The sequence below is a fragment of the Camellia sinensis genome, chromosome 9 (genome assembly GCF_055761805.1).
Source record: "Camellia sinensis isolate YWXY chromosome 9, ASM5576180v1, whole genome shotgun sequence".
In the NCBI taxonomy this organism is placed as follows: Eukaryota; Viridiplantae; Streptophyta; class Magnoliopsida; order Ericales; family Theaceae; genus Camellia; species Camellia sinensis.
Window position 1 is genome coordinate 31,259,511 of NC_138969.1, and position 11,352 is coordinate 31,270,862.

At 34.6% G+C, this 11,352-nt stretch overlaps 1 protein-coding gene across 7 annotated transcripts; it reads right to left on the minus strand.

Annotated features, from left to right (window-relative positions):
* Positions 1-1,217: 1,217 nt before the first annotated feature.
* Positions 1,218-8,378, minus strand: LOC114321613 (protein SRG1). 7 transcript variants are annotated; one of them, XR_014339517.1, is made up of 5 exons: positions 8,032-8,349; positions 4,243-4,981; positions 2,124-2,164; positions 1,900-2,011; positions 1,598-1,809 (listed from the first exon to the last, which is right to left on the minus strand). XR_014339517.1 is itself a non-coding variant. In XM_082886456.1 (2 exons), exons 1-2 carry the CDS (start codon positions 8,284-8,286, stop codon positions 1,741-1,743), a joined length of 324 nt encoding a protein of 107 aa, XP_082742582.1. In that variant the 5' UTR covers positions 8,287-8,353; the 3' UTR covers positions 1,218-1,740. The 7 variants fall into 7 exon arrangements, 1 of the variants encoding a protein (XP_082742582.1); XR_014339515.1 differs by lacking the exon at positions 1,900-2,011; XR_014339516.1 differs by lacking the exon at positions 4,243-4,981 and having other exon boundaries at positions 8,032-8,320.
* Between the last annotated feature and the right edge of the window lie 2,974 nt (positions 8,379-11,352).

Here is an 11,352-nt window from a genome sequence, read left to right on the forward strand (position 1 = left end):
TGGACGTAGGCTATTGCCGAACCACGTAAATATCTTGTCTCTTTTCTATGTGTGATTGATTTTTGGTGTGCCTTAATCCTAACATATGTTTGGGCCTCTGAGCCCATAACGGGTTATGTTTTAATAATTTGAAAAGTTTATTTTGTAAGGCTCTCTTTATATATCATGTATGAAGAAAAAAGTCGATCTAATAAGTATAACCAACTACAATGTATAAGAGATTTATAGACTAAACTTTTTTGTTGCAAAAAATATTTGAGAATCAATTCCTGTCGTCACAAGAATTATCACTAAAATATCGTTCTGAAAAGTAAAAAACAAGTTTTTAGCAACAAAATTTTAAAAATATTGCTAATAAATAAATGGGACAAAATAATTTGGTTTCAAAAAGATTTATTTTTTGAGACAAAATTTTAATCCCAAAAGAATAATAATTCATCACTAATATCTAGATTTATATGAGTAATGAAGAATATGGATGGTTGGTAATAGGGGTGGCGCGGATCAGTTGCGGTCACGGAACTTCCAATCCGCCATCCGTCTGCCAGATTGGTGGATTGGAGAAAATCAATCCGCATTTGTCCGCCAATCCGGTAGATGTGGATTGAGCGAATTGACGAATTGATATGAATCAGTTTAACGGTTTAAAATTTAATAAATTTTTGACATAATTTAATTGTGACCATCTTGGGTAAATTTATTAGAAGAGTCTAATTGGGTAATTTTGAAACACCAGATTTGTTACAAACTACGGCAAAAAAAATAGTTTTTGAGACAACAAAAGTTGGTCTCTAAAGTTTTAGTTTTTGAGACAATTAGAAGTGGTCTGAAAAAGTTTTAGTTTTCGAGATGACTAATAGAGGGCTCTAAAAGTTATAATTTTTTTTTGAGACAACTAAAATTGGTCTCTAAAATTTGATAATATATATATATATATTTTCCTTTTGATTTTGTAACATTACTCATATATAACTTTTGCATCAATAATAAAATTGTTTCTCTGAAAAAAAATTACATTTTTTTTTTGATTAGCAAAACAAAAAGCTATATTGATTGTAACAACACACAACATAAGATTCAAATGATATTTTTCATATTTTTCCTCCTATTTCTCAGCAAGCAAACAAATACCAAAGAACCAAATACCATAACAACTTTCATTCACATCCACTAATTTATTATTAGCAATTATTTTAATATATCATTGCAAACATCCAAAAGAAAGCAATTTGACTTTGACATTTCCAACAAAAAATCAAATAACAAAAAGCATAACAATAATACATCAGCCAAAATAACAAAAATACCAGCTGCAACCCAGGTACCTTGCAAACCCCTGTATAGAAGTTGCACCTTTGGAGGGGCCACATTCCTCCATAACAGGTCAGAAATGTGGCTGATAGCTCATATGTGAGTTTGAGCATATTCAAAGAGTTCACTTCAGGGCCTAATAGCTCATATAAGAGTTTGACCATAACTTGTTTGATTAATATGGAATTCCTAATTCATTTTCACGAACAAAATAAGGTAAATTATAATCCATGCTCTGATTCGTTAGTACGTAATATATATGGATTCTATATCATAAACTAACCGATTTCAAAAGTATCATTTCTATTTGATAAGACTAGTGCTATAAGTATTGTTTGTAGCATTCAACTATTCAATGAACATATTGTAAATTGCCGTCATATCTACCTACAGAACAGAACAACTCAATGCATCTTCTTCTCAAGGGCTTCATTGAAATGGCATTGAAAATCTCGCAGAGAGCTCCCAAGCCTTCAAATCGACGCAAGCTTGCAAGACCTGCATAGAACTGAGAGCTTAGACCAAGCTTGCAGGACATGATAACAGTAAACACTGGAGATATAATTGCTTTCCTTTCTAATTTCTTACCCAAAATCTTGATTCAAAAGCAAAAGTTTAGTTTGTTGGGATGGCTAGCTTGGAAATGAAGACTGAAAACTGTATCGTACTTGCAACATATTGGAATGCTAAGAGGGAATGCCTAATGTAATGTGTATATTTTGTCAATCACAAGCTACATGTGTAAATTACTTAATGTTGTTGTATAGAAACCCACAAAGGAAATCGAATATAGATCTCAAAAGATAACTTACTAAGAAGAAGAATTAGTAGAGGGTCCTCTTTGATTGATTTGCTGCATCAAGAAGTCGACTTTGGAAAATTAATCGGTATTAAAATACAATGAAAGTTAACGAAAGATTAAATTCTGAAACTAAGATTAACATCAAAACCAAAATGCTCGACAAAAATCCACGCAACTGTAGGTCAAGTGGATAAATATTGGAAGTCTAGTAAAAAAAAAAGAAAAATAAATAAAAGAAGAAGAAGAAGAAGAAGAAAAGGGACAAATTTCCAAATTCAAAGTAACAGAATCTTGAAAATATATTTAGCTAACTATTTTGCTTTGACATGACTGCGTAGTAGTATAAAACAGAAAGATGCCACCATTCCAACCAAGTACTCGGCTATAGCTCTATAATTCACGCAAATGGGCCATTCCTATTAACAAAATACAATTGGTATACGAATCAAAATAGAAGGGTAATAACCCAATGTTAGGTTCAACCAAGGAAATGAAGAGAACAAAATTGCTGCTTGAGCAATATTTAACAAAAAGCATAAACCAAAAAGGAGGCTAATGATGTTATTATATAGCAAGAGTGTTGGAAAAAAAATAGTTTTTTGGTAAACTTTAATGTGAAATTAAAGTAGGTTCTAACCATTGGTTAATGTGAGATTAAATTGGTTTAGATTCTTTGTAACAAGATCTTTACACCACAGAAAGAATGACCAATAACCATTGAGAATTGAATGAGAAATTGTCTCATAAAGATCGCCTCATGAATGATGTATTGGGAATTGTGTATAACTATCAATCCCACATTGATTGTAGAGGGAAACTTTGATGGGTATTTAAATCTCAAGATTTTGACAAGGGTATGAGCCCTTTGGGCCATCCAAATTTTTCGAAGGAAGGGAGTTATGGATGTTTCAAGGATGGGCTTGGGCCAAGACTATGGTTTAAGTTGGTTATGGAAAAATTGCCACACGCGTGTGTGCGCGCGCCGCCTGCCCTCCTGGACTAGGTTGGGTCCGTGGATCTTGGAACTTGGGCTTGAGGGCTAGCTGGAAATGGTTGGGTTTGGGCTGGGCCGAATTGGTGGTCCACCAACCTAATCTTTTTGGGCCAAGTTTACTACAGATATATACCCTTGTGTGTACAGAATATATATCTCATATATATTATTGTCCCATCAGTTTTGGTCCATTACTCCAGCTGTTTTACAGGAGTAACAGCCATTAGTTGCCAGCCTTCATGAGTATTGGTTACTAGCTTTCATGAGTATTGGTTGCTAGCCTTCATGGCTGGAGGCTGCTCCTCTCTCTCCATGGCATATAAAATGAGACCCATCTCCCTTGGTGTTGGTACAGATTTTTTGCTTCTAGAATATACTAGTCAGTTTGCTTGTTCATATATATTTTTTTGTGTAAGAGAGTGCTGCTATTGTCGGTTTGCCAAAGCTAACAGAAAGTGCTTATGCGTTAGCCGGTCTAAGCCATCTTATCCTGGGAGACAGAAGTCGACATTGCTCCAGCACTCACGGTGAACGACTAATCTATTTTAAATATTGTGGTATCACACAAAATTTGGTTTGATTCCTCGTCTTTCAATATATTATGTGATATGTATTTCTGTATTATGCTCTAGAATATAATATGGATTTATTTGATGTTCTATTATTGAATTTAATAAATTATGAATCTATTTATCTTGTTTAATTTACACAATTTGAATAACAAAGAGAATATTACATTTGATTCTTTATTTCAACTAGACTGTCTTTTTAACGATTGGCAGAAAGAAATGTATGTTTGAGCTTTATCGAGTGCACATGAGCTAAATTTACCCACATTGTGTTAAGTTGATCAAGCTTTTACAATTGCACTAGCCCCTGAATAATGGCTTCTTAATACATAAATAAATAGATCCAATGAAAATAGTTCATCTAAACTGATATTGATGAGACATAAAATTAGGAGATGCTTGCAAAAACAAAAGTTGTATCAAGCTATCAGCCCTCAAGAATCAACCATCATTCTCAATAAAAATAATTTATAAGGAACCCTAAGATTAAAAAATACATAAACTACATACAAGGCAAATAATAAGAAGCTAACAAACTGCCTTCAAGTTTAATGTTAAAACAATACCTGCCATGGCCTTTCCTAATCAAGTGGCATTGGCCAAGCTGCAAACCAAGCTCCAATAACAGCTCCATGAGCAGGTAGACAGATCATATAATCAATAGATCCTATTGGCATACCCTCTACTTTTATTTTTTATTTTTTATTTTTTTTATATACATTTTTTTAAACCCAAATCAAGGGAGACTCAAATGTTTACTCAAATTTTCAAAATTTACAACTTTTTCATTACTGGAGCTTTAACTTAAATTTATGCTTAAATCTGTTTTGTGCATTCGAGTGTTTCATATCAAAAACAACTTTTACTCAAAGATCAAATTTATGCTTAAATCTGTTTTGTGCATTGGAGTGCTCCATGGATTGCATTTGTTCCTCAAACTCAAGTAATTTCATGACAAGGCTTTTATGTTCTGCTGAATATGCTTCTATGGAATCTCTGCATGGTATGAGACAAGTGTTTACTAATGATCTTTTTTAATCCATAGGAGACAATTTACAAAAAAAAAAAAAAAAAAACAAAAAAAAAAAAAAAACAAAGAAAAAAAAAAAGAGAACAAGGGTTTTTTTGGCTTATTTTATAAGGTCCTGATGTCCCACATCGGGAATATAGGGGGATTTCCTTGGCTGATGTCCCACCAGGGTCCTGCCAAAATTTCTTCTTCCCTTCCATTGGGAGGTTGAAGAATTCCTGAGTCTCCATCTTCACCTTCTCCACTAATGAAGAGCTCACTCCATGATTTATCAACTGCACCACATTCCTATTGTTTCAGTTTTTTTTTTTTTTTAAATGATATGTTTGGATTTTTTTCCTGAACAAATCTAAAATACACACACGCTCAATGATACAGATTTGGCATTTGCTGCAATACAATTGATTCGGATATTCAAATCTATTGAAAACAATTTGAAAGTTTTGTAAGTGTGCATTGAGATTGGAATCACTTGCTTGCTATGTTAATTTTGGTGCCTGTACAAATTACAGTCGGATTGGATGGAGTAATTTCGGATTGGAAGGAGTGATTTGGAGAAAAGAGAAAAAATTATTAACGTTTATCATAAATCATAAAAATATATAAAATGTACACCCCAAAAAAATAAAATAAAATTGCATAACAACATGCATAAGAGTAACCAAGACAAGATAAGAGAGAGAGAGAGTGTATTTTCTTTTCTATTTTTGCTAGCTTAATACTAAATAAAAAGTGGTGTTACCGCACATTTTAGCAAGATCTCAACAGAGTCTGCTCAAACTGAAAACAATATAAAACTTATTTTGGTGTTAACTTAGGTCAAGTTTGGCAACTCAAAAATAATTCATCTTTTTATCTTTTTTTCCATCACATCACCTCTCTACTTTTTTTTACATAACTTTTCATGAAAAGACATAAAGTGCACTTATTTAGGTCATCCCAAACAATCCCTTAATAAACTTTTATTATTATTTTTGTGTCATAGATTGCCAAATAGATATATTGTAGCTGTCATTAGATATTTCTTTCGTCTAAAGACATTAAAATTCAACGGGCAGACCAAAAAAATACTATAAAATAAAAAAGATACACAACATGATTGTAGGACCTAAATGCCAATAATTCTTCCACTTGTTCTATAAAAAAAAGAAAGAAAATCTTTTGAGTGTTTAGCTTTTGAAATATATGCCTTGAGTTACCAGATTCCACTCTTTTTGGGGTAAGTTATTTGAGCGACCATATATATAATTGGTAGGACGAATCTTTCAAGTTTGGATGAACAATACTCAGTGTCAGGATTGTGAGTTTGAATTCCCGTCTGTGTGTAACCTCGTGACTTATTGCTATATATTTGAGTGGCCATGTTATGTGGCAACCATATAAAGGTGACCTTTGGAGTCTCAGTTTTTTATAGGATCTACTCTCGGAGGTTACCCCTCTATGATTAAGCTTTTTTTAAATTACTTATCAGTTGTATGATTAAAAAATTATTGCATGAAAGTGAAAAAATTTATAATTTTAATTATTAATATATAAAAATTTTATTACTTATTTATAATTTTTTTCGAAAACTCACTAGATTGATATTTCCCTTAGTACAAAACAATAAGCTCTTTCCCAACTTTACTTGCACGAATATTTTGTCACTAATAATTTTGGTTTCTGCCGACTTTTTAAAACTATTCTTTTTTCTTATTGAGATGTTTTAATTGATAGAAGAAATATGAGTAAAATCAATAAAGAAATCCCACGAGACGGTAGATAATAACATGAAAACAAATAAAGTTGGTAGTTTTGTTGAAGAAAGGAAAGAAAAGATTTGTTAAGTTAAGAGAGAAGAAAAGAAAAGAAAAGATTAGGATTTTTTTTTCCTCTTGTTTGGTTAAGTTGGAGATAAAAGAAAATAAAGGTTATCTTATTGAGATAGACTACATGAAAGAAAATAAAAGAAATTCTTATAGGTTATCCTACCAAAATAACCTTTTTGTTTTTATTTTTATAGCAGTTAGATAGACAATTTTGATATTACATAAAATTAGGAATCATCCCAATTCTTTTCTCACCAAATCTCTTCAATTTTGGAGTGATTAAAAAAGTGAATCACTCTTTATTTCATTGAATTTATCCTCATTTCTGTCATGTTTAGTAATTCAAACTACCACGTACGTGATTCATTTTTCCGCCTCTCCAAATCACTCAATCCAAATGGATTGTAAGAGATTTGAATATTTTCTTTGATAATTAATTAACCAGTTGGTTGTGTGCCTGTATAATAATAAAAGGTTATGTGTTTATAGGACCCAAAAAATTATAGAGAGAATGATGAGCAAAACATACACTATTAATTGGGCACATGATTTTTGTAGGAGTCTTTTTAGCAACGTTTATAGTTAATTGTTTTTAATTTATAAAAAATATTAAACACATTTATATTTATTTTGGGTAAAAATAAAAAACATATTTGGTACACAAGTATTTTAAAATTTTATTTAAAAAACAATTGAAAACGAGTGGTTTGCGAGAAATAATTGTCGACGGTTAGAGAGAGTGACCGGAGATGGTTGTCAGGAGGTAGCGGCCGAAGGTGGTTACCACAGGTGAGAGGTGGTTGGTATGGTTGGAGGTGATTGATGGCCATAGGAAATGGTGGCCGAAAATGATTATCGATGGTCAGAGATGGAAGCCGGTTAGCCACCTAAGGTGGTAGTTGAAGGTAGTTTTCTACAAAAAGTGGTTGGAGGTGGTTGCCACTGTTGGGAGGTGGTTTGTGGCAATGGTAGGCGGTTGAGAGAAGTGGTGGTTGGAGGTGGTTGGCGTAGGAGGTTATTTCCGATGGTGCTTGGTAGTGATGAGTAATGGTTGGTGGTCGAAAAGGGTGGGGGAAGGAAGGAGATATATATATATATATCAAAAAAAAAAAATTTAAACAAAAAAGTGAAACTAATTTTTTTGTGTGCACAACTTTTTGAGAACAAAAATAGAAACCATCCGAATTCTTATTTACAACTTTTAAAAATTATATGAATATGAATAGAAATTATAAATATAAATAATACCAAACACGTTTATAGCCTTTTTATATCCACATGTGATAATATTTCTGCTTAATTAAGAGACTAAAACATGGGTTTTTTGGGGTAGAAATCAGTTAAAATCAATTATTTACCATATAGAAAAATTTGTTTTCTGCCTAGTTAAGTTGATGTTCACAAATAATGATTTTTTATTTTTATTTTTATTTTTGGATAAGAATTGATTTCTTAATTTTTATTTACATAACATAACATCATGAATTTGAAAATAAAATGAAAATATATGTAAATACCTGGAAGAAACCCCACTCTTTGGATGCATAGTTAAGCTTCTTCAATTCTAAATCCATGTGATCTCCAGAAATCAACTTGTCCATGTCGATGATCGGAACATCATCGGGACAACGAGCACCATACGATGAGATTGGATGGTTCTGATGATCATGGTGAACATACCGCGGTGGGACCGTGGTGAGTGATTCTTTGGCCAGTTCTTGAACACTGGGTACAAGGAGTGAGCTTCCCAGTCTTGCTAGCTTTGCTTCCATATCTCTGTCTCAATTGTATGGTTTGTTTTTTTTTGGCAATGAAGATGACAAAAGATTTGTTTTATAATGCTCAGCCGCCAGATATTTGTTTTTTATAAGAAGTTGAAGATAGTAACATTTTAAACTTAATTATTTGGGCAGGTGAAGACTCAAAGCATCACAATTCTTAGCCGTCAGATATTTGTGTTTTTATAAGAAGTTGATAATAGTAACATTTTAAACTTAAGAATAAAGATTGAGATCCCTTTCTCCCACTCCTTTTTGACTCCTTTTTTTTTGATTGGTCACTTTTTCTTTTTCTTTTTCTTTTTTTTCTCCTTCTCCAATCACCATCCGCCATGTGTGTGTGTGGGGGTGGTGGGGGTTGAAGTTTGAGAGGGTCTAAATCTATAAACTTAATTATTTGGGCAGTTGAACAGTCAAAGCATCACAATCCTCAACTGTCAGATATTTGTTTTTTTTAAGAAGTTGATAATAGTAACATTTTAAACTTAATTATTTGGGCAGTTGAACTGCCAAAGCATCACAATCCTCAGCCGCCAAATATTTGTTTTTTTATAAGAAGTTGATAATAGTAACATTTTAAACTTAATTATTTAGGCAGTTGAACCGTCAAAGCATCACAATCCTCAGCCGCCAGATATTTGTTTTTTTATAAGAAGTTGATAATAGTAACATTTTAAACTTAATTATTTTGGCAGTTGAACCGCCAAAGCATCACAATCCTCAGCCGCGAGATATTTGTTTTTTTATAAGAAGTTGATAATAGTAACATTTTAAACTTAATTATTTGGGCAGTTGAACTGCCAAAGCATCACAATCCTCAGCCGCCAGATATTTGTTTTTTTATAAGAAGTTGATAATAGTAACATTTTAAACTTAATTATTTAGGCAGTTGAACCGTCAAAGCATCACAATCCTCAGCCGCCAGATATTTGTTTTTTTATAAGAAGTTGATAATAGTAACATTTTAAACTTAATTATTTAGGCAGTTGAACCGTCAAGGCATCACAATCCTCAGCCGCCAGATATTTGTTTTTTTATAAGAAGTTGATAATAGTAACATTTGGGCAGTTGAACCGCCAAAGCATCACAATCCTCAGCCGCCAGATATTTGTTTTTTTATAAGAAGTTGATAATAGTAACATTTTAAACTTAATTATTTAGGCAGTTGAACCGTCAAAACATCACAATCCTCAGCAGCCAGATATTTGTTTTTTTTTATAGGAATTTAACATTCTCTTGCTGACTAACCAAATAGATTTTTTTTTGGTTTTGTTTTGTTTTTATTTTTTATTTTTATTTTTCTCATATCTAGATGAATATAATAACAGTGACCATTATGTTTGGGCCTGTGACTGTGAGTCCATAATGGATTATGTTTTAATAATTTGAAAAGTTTATTTTATAATGCTCTCTGTATATATCATGTATAAAAGAAAAGGTCTATCTAATAAAGATAACCGCCCACTACAATAAATAACCGTTTGGTAACACTTACGTTTTCAGTTTTCTGTTTATATTTATAAAAATTTAAAAAACTCAAATAAAAACTTGTTTGGTAAAATTTTTGATTTATAAATCAGTGGTCTCAGTTTATAAATTGAGCCAAAAAATGAAAACACAAAAAATGTGTTTCCATTTTGAGTTTTGAGTTTTTTTTTTTACCACCCAACACAAGCCACCATTTTCCACCACTGTCTTCCGCCACCACCACCCACCACCCACCCTCCACCACCACCACCTACCACCACCAGTCACCACTAGCCACCACCCACTTACCATCTACTCTCCACCACCATCCACCCCTTGCCGCCGCCGCCACCACCACCACCACCTACCACCCGTCACTACCATCCACCGCCTACCACCACCGCCTGCCACCTACTTGCCATAACTAGTCACCTGCCATCTACCCGCCGCCACCACCACCGCCATCACCCGCCACCCACTTGCCACCACCACCCATGCGCTACCACCCGCCACCGTCACCTATCCACCCACCCACCCACCACCACCACCCGCCACCTACCGCCACCACCCGCTATCCGCCACCCACCTGCCACCACCACTACCACCACCCACTCACTACCACCCACCACTCGCCACCGTCACCCACCCACCCACCATCACCACCGGCCATCCGCCACCCACCTGCCACCACCACCCGCCACCACCACCCGCCACCACCACCAACTACTCGCTACCACCCACCACCCGCCCCACTCACTACCACCCACCACTCGCCACCGTTACCCACCCACCCACCTACCATCACCACCCACCCGCCACCACCCACCATCCGCCACTCACCTGCCGCCACCACTACCCGCCACCCGCCACCACCACCACCACCCATTCGCTACCACCCATCACTCGCCACCATCACCCACCCACTCACCACCACCACCCGCCACCTACCCACCACCACCCGCCATCTGCCACCCACCTGCCACCACCACTCACCACCCGCCACCGCCACCACCACTACCACCACCACCACCACCACCCACTAGCTACCACCCGCCACCGTCACCCACCTACCCACCACCACCACCCACCCGCCACCACCAACCACTACCAGCTACCCACAACCCACCATCACCACTTTCCACCACCGTCTTCCGCCGCCACTTGCCACCACTTGCCATTTCTCACTCTTTTTTATATTTTTAAATTTTTTTAAACATTTTTTCAGTTACCAAACGCGTTTGTAATTTATGCTTTTCAAAAAATAAACAAAAAATAAACAAAAATCAGTTTATAAATTTTTTATAAATATAAACTGAAAACGTAAACGTTACCAAACACACAACAGATTTAAAAACTAAATTTTTTTGTTACAAAAAATATTTAGGGATCAATTTTTGTCATCGCAAAAATTATCTCTGAAACGCTTTTTAGTGACTAAATATTTTTGTTTTCAATAGTGTCATTATTAGCAACAAAAACTGGACATTAGTGATGTTTTAATATCTTTTTGGGATTAAAATTTTTGTCTCAAAAAATAAATCATTTTAAAACTAAATTATTTTATCCCATTTATTTATAAAAGAAAAGGTCTAT

Excerpts from the sequence above, each read along its gene's own strand:
- LOC114321613 (XM_082886456.1), bottom strand. The coding sequence starts at position 8,286 with ATGGAAGCAAAGCTAGCAAGACTGGGAAGCTCACTCCTTGTACCCAGT. Across the intron at positions 1,810-8,031 it reads AAGAGTGGGGTTTCTTCCAG|GTCTTGCAAGCTTGCGTCGA; the intron begins GTATTTACATAT and ends AGTTCTATGCAG.